The 11,641-nt window shown below is 41.0% G+C and overlaps 1 protein-coding gene across 1 annotated transcript; it reads left to right on the top strand.

Annotated features, from left to right (window-relative positions):
- Positions 1-2,488: 2,488 nt before the first annotated feature.
- On the top strand, positions 2,489-11,119 carry ppie (peptidylprolyl isomerase E (cyclophilin E)). The gene is made up of 10 exons (XM_026152529.1): positions 2,489-2,574; positions 2,849-2,947; positions 3,042-3,085; positions 4,317-4,343; positions 4,756-4,837; positions 4,923-5,026; positions 5,116-5,239; positions 5,358-5,543; positions 9,885-10,027; positions 10,904-11,119. Exons 1-10 carry the CDS (start codon positions 2,544-2,546, stop codon positions 10,970-10,972), a joined length of 909 nt encoding a protein of 302 aa, XP_026008314.1. The 5' UTR covers positions 2,489-2,543; the 3' UTR covers positions 10,973-11,119.
- The last annotated feature ends 522 nt before the right edge of the window (positions 11,120-11,641 follow it).

Genomic DNA, 11,641 nt, shown 5'->3' with positions numbered 1-11,641 from the left:
GTCAGGCATCTGATCTCAGCCCAATAGAGCAGCCTTTTCTCATTACTGAAGATAAAACTGAAGGCACAGACCCACAAACCAAGCAGCAACTGAAGGTGACTGCAGTGACAGCCTGGCCGAGCATCTCAAGTGATGAAACGAAGCACCCGATGATATTCATGGGCTCTAGTCTTTCAGCAGTCATTGATTTTTCATCCAAATATTAAAAACAAGAAAAATTATTAAGTTAATTTGTCCAGCTGCTATTAAACCTCTGAAAATGGGGAACTATGTTTTTAAAAATGGTTAAAGTCACTCCAGTCACATCTTGACTGTTTGACATAAAATCCATGGTGGTGGTGTGCAGAGGCAAAATTGCAAAGCCTGTTATTGACCAAACACACTTAAGTGTGTGTCTGATAAACACTTTGGTACAAAGTAATACTGAAACATGATAACGTACTTATAAGTTGTGTTTGGTGTTATTTAGGGTGTTTCTTTTTTAGCATTTAATCAAAAAGAAGGAAAAAAGTTAGGAAACGTTTCCCTATATTCAAATGATCCAGTGTGGAAACTGTCAAAGTGGCTTTGCAGTGCTTACACATTACTTCTGAAAATGCAAATTTTGCAAAGAATTAAAAGGTTGTAGTAAAATGTTAAACTCTATCTTTAGCTTGTCCTATTAACAGTTTTGAGGAATTGTGAAGTTTGCAATTGTTTTCTACTATTTGTGATTAATTTCTCTGACGGATTAAAGGACTGGTTTCAGGCAGAGAGAAAATATTTGATTTAGGAGAGACATGTGGAAATTAGTTTGACTCTATTAAAAGTTAATAAAGAGAAAACAGGAGCCTTTACGAATTTTATGCCCAAAGTAATGGAAACTCTAGGTCCTCCTGCCATTTTTGCTAAGTCTTCTATTGGAAACCTCGGAGTATGTTTTAACTCTGCCTTCACGTTGGATGCTGCCATTAAATTTCTGCTTTGCTCTTGTTTTTGCCACTAAGCAATCTTACCAAGTTATGCTCCATTGTTTTTACACTGTGAACTGTAAGTTGTTGCTCGTGCCTTTATTTAATCAAATCTGTACCCACATCAAATGATTTTATTTTTGGCTTACTAACATGGAAGCTTGCCTGTAAGGGTTTCTTCACTTGTTTCGAGGAACCCAGTGATAAAATGGTTTAACATCTTCCCTCTACACCAATTTAAAGTGGCAGTTTAAAGAGAAACAAAAAAGTAATCCATGGCAATGTAACTATGATTTAATGGCACTTTTCAAGTGTGACCCAGGCTGATAAAAGTTACTTATTTCCTGTAATTTGATTACCGTATTTCCCGGACTACAAAGCGCACCTAAATATTAGCCGCACAAGCTAAAATCAGGGGAAAATCCTGTTTTGTACATACATTAGCCGCACCTGACCAAAAGCCGCAGGTGTTTCAATGTTGACTTATCATATGTAAGAGAATATGCACAAAGGGAATTGTCAGGAAAGAGATGGCTGTTTGGAGACATCACTTTTATTAATATTTTGAAAAACAAGTTATGGGTACATATTTGCACATGTAGTACATAACAATAACCTACAGCACACCAGAACAATAGATTCGGCCTACCTTTTAGGCTCAGGTGCAGTGACACAGCTTTAACAAGAAGAAAAGTCAGTCATTCACCATCTTTCTCTTCTTCCTACGCACTAAAACCACCAAAGTCCTCTTCTCCAGTGTCGGATACAAACAGGCTCATGATGGCTTCGTCATCCACTCTTCTTCTCTCCTTCGTTGTCACTTTCAAAACCAAAGAAATCCTCATTGTCAGTGTCAGAGTCGAACACCCTCAGAAGGGCCGTGGCGGTGTCCTCCTCTCCATCATGCAGCAGTCCAGCCCTTCAAAATCCGTTGGTGATCGTGGATGTTTTCACACTTTTCCACGCTGTCAGAATCCACCGGTGGAGTTGGGCATAACTTGCTTTTTGGGCATAACTTGCAAGTTTATCGCCGCTCATCATCCACGACTCCCGCTGAACGCGTAGCGCTACTTTGAAGTTTGTTTTTCGCGCTACTTCGTACGGCACTACGTTGCCTGGCGGACGGACATGTGACTAACATACCACTCTTGAACCCCGATCCTTCCGCCAGGCAACGTAGTGCCGTACAACAGCGGAACACACAAAACAAATCGTCTTACGATATGACAAAAATCACGGACAATCCATAGAAAAGCCGCACCTGACTAAAAGCCGCAGGGTTCAAAGCTTGTGCAAAAAGTAGCGGCTTATAGCCCGACATTTACGGTACATAGGCTTGATAACTAAGCGGGACGGTCTTGGACAAAAATAGATTAATTTAAAAAAAATCAAAGCAAAGATCAGATTGCATCGTGGCTTTAAAACTACAAATATTTAAATCCAAATTGAAGTAAAATTCAGTTTATTGTAATAATGGGAGGTTCCTCCGACAGGGGGCGGTAGAGTTCAGTAATCCGAGGCTGCCTGTTTTAGTTCTGGTTCTCTCCACCAATAGGAAGCTGCTGGGTTCAAAGTTGAAGGGTTAAATCCAATATGGCGGCTAACAAGCGGGTGTTGTATGTGGGTACGTTATGGCCGTTTTTGTTAAATTTTCGCTGTTTGAGTGTATGTAGCTTACGAGTTTACGACTGTATTATAAATCTGTATCGTAACAGTAATTCTGCGCATGTCAGGAACACGACAAAGACGCGCGAAAGCGAAGTTTAGCCCGAAAAATGAGCTCACGTTTAACCCGGCATGTAAATACTGTCCGTTATCCCAGCTCTCTACACTGTATTTGTTGAAAGTGTTTTTCCCTTTTTTGGAATGCGGATCTTAAAAATGCGTGTTTACGTCAGGTGGTTTAGCAGAAGAGGTGGATGAGAAGGTGCTCCATGCTGCCTTTATTCCCTTTGGAGACATCATCGACATCCAGATCCCGCTGGACTATGAAACGGGTAAGATCAGGACCGTTTTAACCACGATTAACAATAAACCCTGCAGCAGCACAAGATGAAAGTGTTGGCTTTGTCTTGTGCTTTACATTTTCAGAGAAGCACAGAGGTTTTGCATTCATCGAATTTGAGCTTGCAGAGGTGAGTCCGGCGTATACAGCCTATAGTGTGCTAATATTAGCCTATTAACGGTATTATGTAAATGATACAGCAGTGGAACAAGTATCGTTGGGTCATTCTATGTCAGGTCAGATTTTCCTGAAAAAAAATTCCAGGCAAAAATTTCTTTTTAATAATGATTATGCAAAATGTCAGGTCCCTGCTGTCATTAAAAATCTTACTAAAAATACTTAATGGGGATGAAGATAGGCAGCTGTTTGGATATTCCTCCGATATCATTTAAAAAACCTGTTATCTACAAAGCTAGATAACAGTCATGTCCTGGTGCTTTATATGCTGTGAGTTATGATAGAAACAAATAAAACACTGCTACTTTTTTTTTCCTCCTGGGTCCTTGTGCTTGTATGATCAGTTTTTTTAAGGGTCAAACATACTTGTCCCTCCAGTTCTTCCACTTCTTTGTACATTCTCTCACATCCACTCTGATAGTTTCAGCCATCATCCTCCAGGAATTTGCTTGACGGCGGCAGGCCACTCACAGTAGCTGTGGGCTGCATCGACCCCACATGTAGTTAGATTTTGTGGGAGCTGGACATCATGTTATGCTGTAGGTTAGGATGTAGGGTTTCAAAGGGGTTTGCAGTTATAATATTTCTCACTGAAGCATAAATCCCCAGTAAGGCACATAGTATCTTTAAGGCCAGGGTTCACATTAGGTGAATGGTTTTACACATATTACAAAAACACCTTTTCATTCATCTCGAGTGTGTAATTTCACAGGTATGACACTACCTACCAAATCCAAGTCATCGCTTTTAGGAAGAGGAAGTTTGTGTTCATATTATATCAAAAAAGTTTGATGTTCTCTCTCGTTTTTGAAATATCCATCTTTTTTTGTTGTTGTTGTTGTTTTAATTTGATGAACTGAGGTAAAATGACCCAATCACAGATTATTTTATGCACATGATGATCTTGCTCTGTATACTTTTATTTAAATTAAAAATGACAATGTATTAAATCTTAATATGATCTTCCACTTCCTTGTTGAAGTAGTTTTGTTTGTTCTCTGGCGTGGCATCATCACTTAGTATTAACTTGGGTATTCGTCATTAATTAGCGTTCATCTGCATCTTGCCGTTTTAAGAGCTGGGAATTTACCAAAGTGAGTCATTTGAATGGTTATTGGTGACTTCAGGAGAAACATATTTCTGTCCTCATAACCTATTTACGGCTTCTTTCTCATCTTCTGCAGGATGCTGCAGCAGCTATTGATAACATGGTAAGTTTCTCATATAACTGCTAGACCAGAGACGTTATTCCCATTGAATAGCCAAAAAACAGCATCAAAAGAACCCTTTTACCTGTCCGGGGTGTACCCCGCCTCCCGCCCTATGACAACGGGGATAGTCCCCAACCCCACCACGACCCTAAATATTAGAAAGTCGTGGCACATGATTGAAAACACAGCAGTCACCTGATCATTTGTTTTCATTAAGTGTCATAAAGGACAGTCTAGTGTATCATCTGCTAAATTAGGTATTAAAGGAAGCACTGAAGCAGGTTTCCTTAGTAGTCTGAGATCTGGAGCAGCTCTTAGTATGGTTGTTATGCAGACACTCACAGATAACGTCACTCTGTTAAAAACCTTAATCTGCTTGATTATTGTTAAAATGTTTTTTTTATCCCTCTAGAATGAGTCTGAACTTTTTGGAAGGACTGTCCGCGTCAATATTGCCAAACCCATGAGAATCAAAGAAGGTTCTTCTCGACCAGGTGAATAACAAACATTTCATACATTTTGTTTGTCTCTTTAAAAAAAACAATAGCGGTTCAAACTTTAAGTCTTCCTTTCCTGCAGTGTGGTCGGATGATGACTGGTTGAAAAAGTTTTCTGGGAAGACCGTTGAAGAAGCTGAGGCAGAGGCAGCAGCTGGAGAAACACCCCAAACTACAGCTCAGGAGGTGAGAGGATTTCACTTCTAATCTGTGTCTCTGTGAGGTCTTCCCTTTATAAATCTGTTAAGATGTGAGGCGGTAATTTGTTCTTGCAGGGTGAGCCTCCGGCTAAAAAGGGCAGAGTAAATCCTCAGGTCTACATGGACATAAAGATCGGCAACAAGCCAGCAGGGAGACTGCGCTTCCTGCTCCGGGCTGACATTGTTCCCATGACAGCAGGTGTGTATGTGTATATGCTACAAATCCCAAATTTTTCCTCTTTTTTTTGAACTGGTCTCCATGTGTGTAGAAAGAAACCTGTGTTATCTGTTAGAACAACTCTTCTCTTTAATTTTAGAGAACTTCCGCTGCTTGTGCACTCACGAAAAGGGCTTCGGCTACAAGGGCAGCAGCTTCCACCGCATCATCCCTCAGTTTATGTGCCAAGGAGGCGACTTCACCAACCACAACGGCACCGGCGGGAAGTCCATCTATGGCCGGAAGTTTGATGATGAAAACTTTGTCCTTAAACACACAGCTCCAGGTGAGCAGTCGTTTATACTGTTCTGAGAAGGTGCAGTGAAGCATGTCAACAAGGCTCCTGGTTTTTAGCTGATTCAATTCAATTCAATTTCTTTATTGTCCCACAAGGGGAAATTAGTTTAGGAGCAGGATATAAATAAACAGAACAATACTATAAAATAATAATGACAATAATAGTGATAGAAAGTCCAAGGACAGTTATTTGCCATTGAGGAGAGAAGATGCAGTGGGGATAAAAGAGACCTGGAGTCCTTTAGTCCTCCTCGGAGGTACTCTAAAACGACGGCCGGAAAGCAACAACTCAAACTCACTGTGAAGTGGTTGGTTCAAACAATTAATAATAGAATGAGCCTTTCTAAGCACATTTCTATTGTAAATGGCCAAAAGTCCATCTTGCCAGCGCCCTGAAATTTTGCTAGCAGTTTTTACCAGAAGTCCCAACCGATTCTTATTCTTCACCGTCAGGTTACCAAACCAGGCAGCGATACAAAAAGACATCACAGATTTGATAAAACTTCTATAAAACAAAGACAACATCTCGGATGAGACATTAAAAGATCTCATTTTCCTTAAAAAGAACAGTCTTTGTTGAACTTTTTTAGTAGTGGCATCAGCATGAGATTCAAAACACAGTTTATGGTCAAGTACCACACCTAGATATTTATAACTCTCAACGATCCCAATAACGGCAGTTTTAATGATAGTGGGTGATGAGCTATAAGAGGACTTCCTAAAATCAATAATCATGTCTTTAGTTTTTGACATATTAAGTGACAGGAAGGACTCATCACACCAATTCACAAAATCATCTACAACCTGTCCATGGCCTGACTCGTCCCCCACTAGAAGACTGACGATCACTGTGTCGTCAGCAAACTTCAGGATATGTCTGTTCGTGAAATTGCTGCGACACTCATTCGTGTACAGAATGAACAGTAGGGGAGAGAGGCAGCAACCCTGGGGTGATCCAGTAGAGGAGGAGAGCACATCAGAAAATACATGATTTACCCTCACACATTGTGACCTATTAGTCAGAAAGTCTGTCACCCAGCCGACCAGACTAGTGTCAAGCTTGAAATGATTGTAAAGCCTGTCAGCAAGTAAGAAGGGTTGAATTGTATTAAATGCTGATGAAAAGTCAGCAAATAATAATCTTGCATGGGTGTGGGGGGCCTCAAGATGCTTATACAAGAGATGCAGGAGTGTGACAACAGCATCCTCCACACCTCTCCCTGCTCTATAGGCGAACTGGAAGGGGTCAAGATGGTGTTCAACCTGCATTAAAATCTCCTTCTTAATTATCTTCTCAAATGACTTCATCACTAAAGAAGTCAGAGCCACAGGCTTAAAATCATTCAGTGCCTTAGGAGAACTGCCCTTAGCAACAGGAACAATGATGGCATGTTTCCAAATCTTAGGTACTGTCTGTAGCTCTGAAGAAAGTGAGAAGATATGGTGAAAAATCCCACTCAGCTGATCAGCACAAGTTCTCAGTACCTGTCCACAGATGTTGTCAGGTCCAGGACTCTTGCTTTTAGTGTTTCTAAAAAGATTAGCTACCCCCCTCTCATCAATACAAATTGATGGGGGAGTGATAGTCTTTTCCCTCAGTGTGCTGGTCTGCCTAGAACAGTCAAAGTTCTCAAAACGAAGGTAAAAACTGTTAAGACTGTCTGCCAGATGTTTGTCAGAGGTAAACCCCTCTAAGGTAATATTACTTTTACCTTTCGTGTGTAGCCCTGCCATTGTTTTCATACCAAGCCAAGCTCTTTTGAGGTTGTTACTGCTGAGTTCTGCCTCAATCTTATTTCTATACCTCATCTTGGCAATCTTTATTGCAGCCCTCACCTCCTTCCTTAATATTCTCATAGTGGGAACGTCTCCCTCGTTGAAAGCAATTTTCCTTTTAAGAATCAGATCCTTAATATCTTTAGAGAGCCACGGTTTGTTATTAGGGAAAGTCTTAAATTCTCTGACTGGAACCACAGAGTCTTTGCAAAAAGAGATGTAGCTACACACCACATCGGTGAGTTCATCCAAATCAGAAGTGCTCTCTTGAAACAAGGACCAGTCAGTGCAATCAAAACACCCCTGAAGGGCAACACAACTGTCTTTTGTTCAGACATTAGTCCACTTCACACAGGCCTTCTCCCTCCTAATCACAGATCTGTAAGCAGGGAGGAGATGAATAACATTGTGATCCGAAGAACCTAGCGCAGGTCCGGCCACAGACTTATATGCCCCCTTAATTGGTCCATAACACAAATCCAGTGTTTTGTTATTCCTTGTAGGACAAGTGACATATTGAAAGAAATTGTTCAGTGATTTCTTAAGATTACAATTGTTAAAATCACCAAGAATAAAATTAGGAGCATCCGGTGAGAGTCTCCAGATTTGTTAACACTGGAAAAATGGGTCTTTCAGTGTGAATCATTTCTTTTGTGATTTACGTCAGAAGCGCAACAAAAGACAAAGGTGTGTTGGCTCGTACTTCCTGTTCCTACGACCAGATTGGACACGCCAGCATTTTTGTTTCAAACCTGTGATTGCTAAAGCGTTGAAAAGCAACGTGGCATGACTGAAGAGCTGTTGCTGACATTTGGAATTCTTTGCATATGTAGCTGAAAACTCGTAAATCAAGTGAGGAAACACAAATAACTCGCTGACAGACTTGTGTCAAGAATTCAGTCACAGGTTAGCGAGTGTAACAGATCAGTCCATCCTCCAATCGCATTCACACGAGTCAAACAAGTGGGATTTTTCATGACAAACTTACTTTTCTCACCACTTTTCTCATACCATCGTAACTAAGAGCTGCTATAATAATCTTTTTATCTGACTTTTAATTAACACTTATTTAAACTAACACTACTGTCAATTACTATTTAACATAAATGGCACTAAGTGTAATTCTGGCACTTCAGGATTATTAGCCTGAAAACTACAGTAATGCCTTAACGAAGAATGAACCTTACTGGTGGATTTTTTGAACTTTACTGACGCAAAGGCTTTTTTAAAATTAGCGTTATAGATGAAATTGAGTTCTTTTTAAAGTAGTTTGCAGGCTACATGATTAACTATGTAGGCACAACCCACTCAACAAACTGACTAAAGGAAAGTAAATACTGGAATAGCTCACAGTTTGCAGTAACAAATCCTACATGGAAGACTCATCTCAGTGACAAACTCGATCTGTGATCACTTGAAACCTGGCAAGTGTGTTACTGTAATATTCGTAGTGCCACTTCTAATCTATAACTTTTTGTTACCTGCTGAGATGCTAAAAATGTAACTTCAAGAGTCTTATATTTTTATTAGCGTGTTAACGTGCGCATTCCCTGTCATAACACAAAGAACGTTACCCAGCTATCATGGTGCTCTAGGTTTTTGTTTGGGTTATCAGCACTGCTATATGTAGGCAGGTTCTGCACAGAAGGCATGATTTTAGACTCATGACATAGAGATGACTGATAAATCATAATTTCTTCATCATTGTTATATGAACGTGCAGAACGAACATTGCAAAATCCACAGTGAATAAGAAAAGCTATTTTATTTACTCGTGGCATGTATTTACCCTCAGATTTTTGACCTCAGTAAAAGCATGTTTGAATTCTTTTACTTTTGTTGATTGAGTGGATCGAGGCTATTCAGCGTTTGGTGCTTATGCGAGCAGACTGGACCTGATAAAGAAGAACAATAGGCCTGTATAGCTAATACACACGTTTTATCATTGCAATACTGGTAATGTTATCGCAGACTTTGTGCAGACATATTGTAACAACATATTTTCCACATTCAGTTGAATGTGGTGGGTGGCATGGTGGTTAGCACTGTTGCCGCACAGCAAGAAGGTCCTGAGTTCAATTCCACCATCAGGCCGGGGGCTTTCTGTGTGGAGTTTGTATGTTCTCCCCGTGTTTGCGTGGGTTCTCTCTGGGTACTCAGGCTTCCTCCCACCAAAGACATGCACTTATTGGGGATAGGTTAATTGATTAATTTAAATTGCCCAAAGGTGTGAATGTGAGTGCGAATGGTTGTCTGTCCCTGTGTGTTAGCCCTGCGACAGCTGGGATAGGCTCCCGTGACCCTGAAAAAGGACAAGCGGAAGCGAATGGATGGAAAGAGTTGAAGCTAGTTTTATTGAAATGCTGCCAATTCACTAAAGCAGATCGTTTATGGTCTACGGTATTTGATCTAAACCCCCAAAATCTGATGATCCCCTATGTGCAGCACCTGATGAAAGTGGAAAGGAATAACTACTTTTTAATAGGAAGCAACCTCGAGCAGAACTAGACTCAGGCAGGGCTGACTGACTAACTGTTGTCTCCTATGCACACAGGGCAACTCTCCATGGCGAACTCTGGGTCAAACACAAACGGCTCTCAGTTCTTCCTCACCACTGACAAAACGGACTGGTTGGATGGCAAACATGTGGTGTTTGGAGAGCTGGTGGAGGGGATGGATGTACTCAGGGCAATGGAGGTAAGGGTCAAAGCTGCAGTAGGAGTTTTCTTTATAATGGTGTTGGCTGTTTCACTTTGTAAAGGTTTTTGTTAAGAAAAAACTGTTCTTTTTCAATATACACCAGTATTTGTGCTCCATAAACCTGGGAATGCACCGGATGGGTGCACAGACCTCTCCAGCACAGTTTTGTTTCGCCTTTTCACGCCTTCATTTTGCATCTGGAGCGTTTCAGTGGTGGACCTTCTGTTTAGAAAATTCTCAGGAACAGCCCAGGTTGTGCAGCTTGGAGACAAAGTTAAGGAAGCGATGCTGAGATGTTTTGGACATGTGCAGAAGAGAGATGGTGGAGAGCAAAGGATGTTGAATATGGGGGTGGAATGTTCAGTATACTAGTATAAAAGCTCTCACAACATTCAGAACAGAATCGGACAACAACGCTTTCAAACGCGTGGCTCCCTGTTTCTGGAATGATCTGCAGAGACAGCTTGGACTACTGTGGCCCTGTAGATGTCACTTTTAAATCGTGGCTCAAGAGTTGGGAGTTCGCCTTGTAATCGGAAGGTTGCCGGTTCAAGTCCCGGCTTGGACACTCTCGGTCGTTGTGTCCTTGGGCAAGACACTTCACCCGTTGCTTACTGGTGGTGGTCAGAGGGCCCGGTGGCACCAGTGTCCGGCAGTCTCGCCTCTGTCAGTGCACCCCAGGGTGGCTGTGGCTACAATGTAGCTGCCATCACCAGTGTGTGAATGGCTGGATGACTGAATGTGTGAAGCACTTTGGGGTCCTTAGGGACTAGTAAAGCGCTATACAAATACAGGCCATTTACCATTTAAAGGACTGACAGTGAACGATCGTGTCATGTCAGATAACTTGTTGTTGTTGTTTTCTCTCTGCAGGCTCAGGGAACCAAAGACGGAAAGCCGAAGCAGAAAGTGATCATCTCGGACTGTGGAGAGTATGTGTGAATAAAAAGCACTGTGTGTGTGTGTGTGCGTGTGTGTGTGTGTGTAAGCGGCACATGTCTGAGAGCAAGATGACCTTTTGCTGTTTTGTACTTTGAAACCAGATCTTCTGCCATGTAAATATTTCAATAAACTCATTTTATAATGAAACATGTTTCTTTGATTGTCTTATCTGCTTACCTATTCAAAGCTCCACAGTGAAGGCCATTTTTTGCACATATTTACTGTTGTATGGTTTTGCAAGGTTACAGGGACCTAATATGCTTCGTAATTTTATTCTTGCATGATTCAAATAATCCCAATTAATCTTAACCTGGGTTTTAGTGCAACTCACTTAAAGACCATCCTCCCTTTAAAGCTCGCTTCCTCCGTTTGGCTGCCCCTCACAAAAGTAGAGAGGGGCCGGTTCCAATCCAGGAATATCTAATGTGAACTGCAAAATATAAAGCAAAGAGTAATATGCAAATTAGGCATAATATACTTAAATAAATCTAACTCTAATGTAAAGACATTTAGAACAAGAATGAAAGTAGACGTTTGACGTTACAGAAAATTTTAATGTTGAAATGACTTTTGTTCGGGAAACGTTATTTAGCGAATATGCAGATAAAAAAAACTGCAAATTAGCACAAACGTGCAGCAGACAGTGTAAATAGACATATGCATTCTTTC

Source organism: Astatotilapia calliptera, chromosome 19, assembly GCF_900246225.1.
Source record: "Astatotilapia calliptera chromosome 19, fAstCal1.2, whole genome shotgun sequence".
NCBI lineage: Eukaryota > Metazoa > Chordata > Actinopteri > Cichliformes > Cichlidae > Astatotilapia > Astatotilapia calliptera.
The sequence above is the reverse complement of the archived record's forward strand: the minus strand, read 5'-3'. Positions and strand labels throughout refer to the sequence as shown.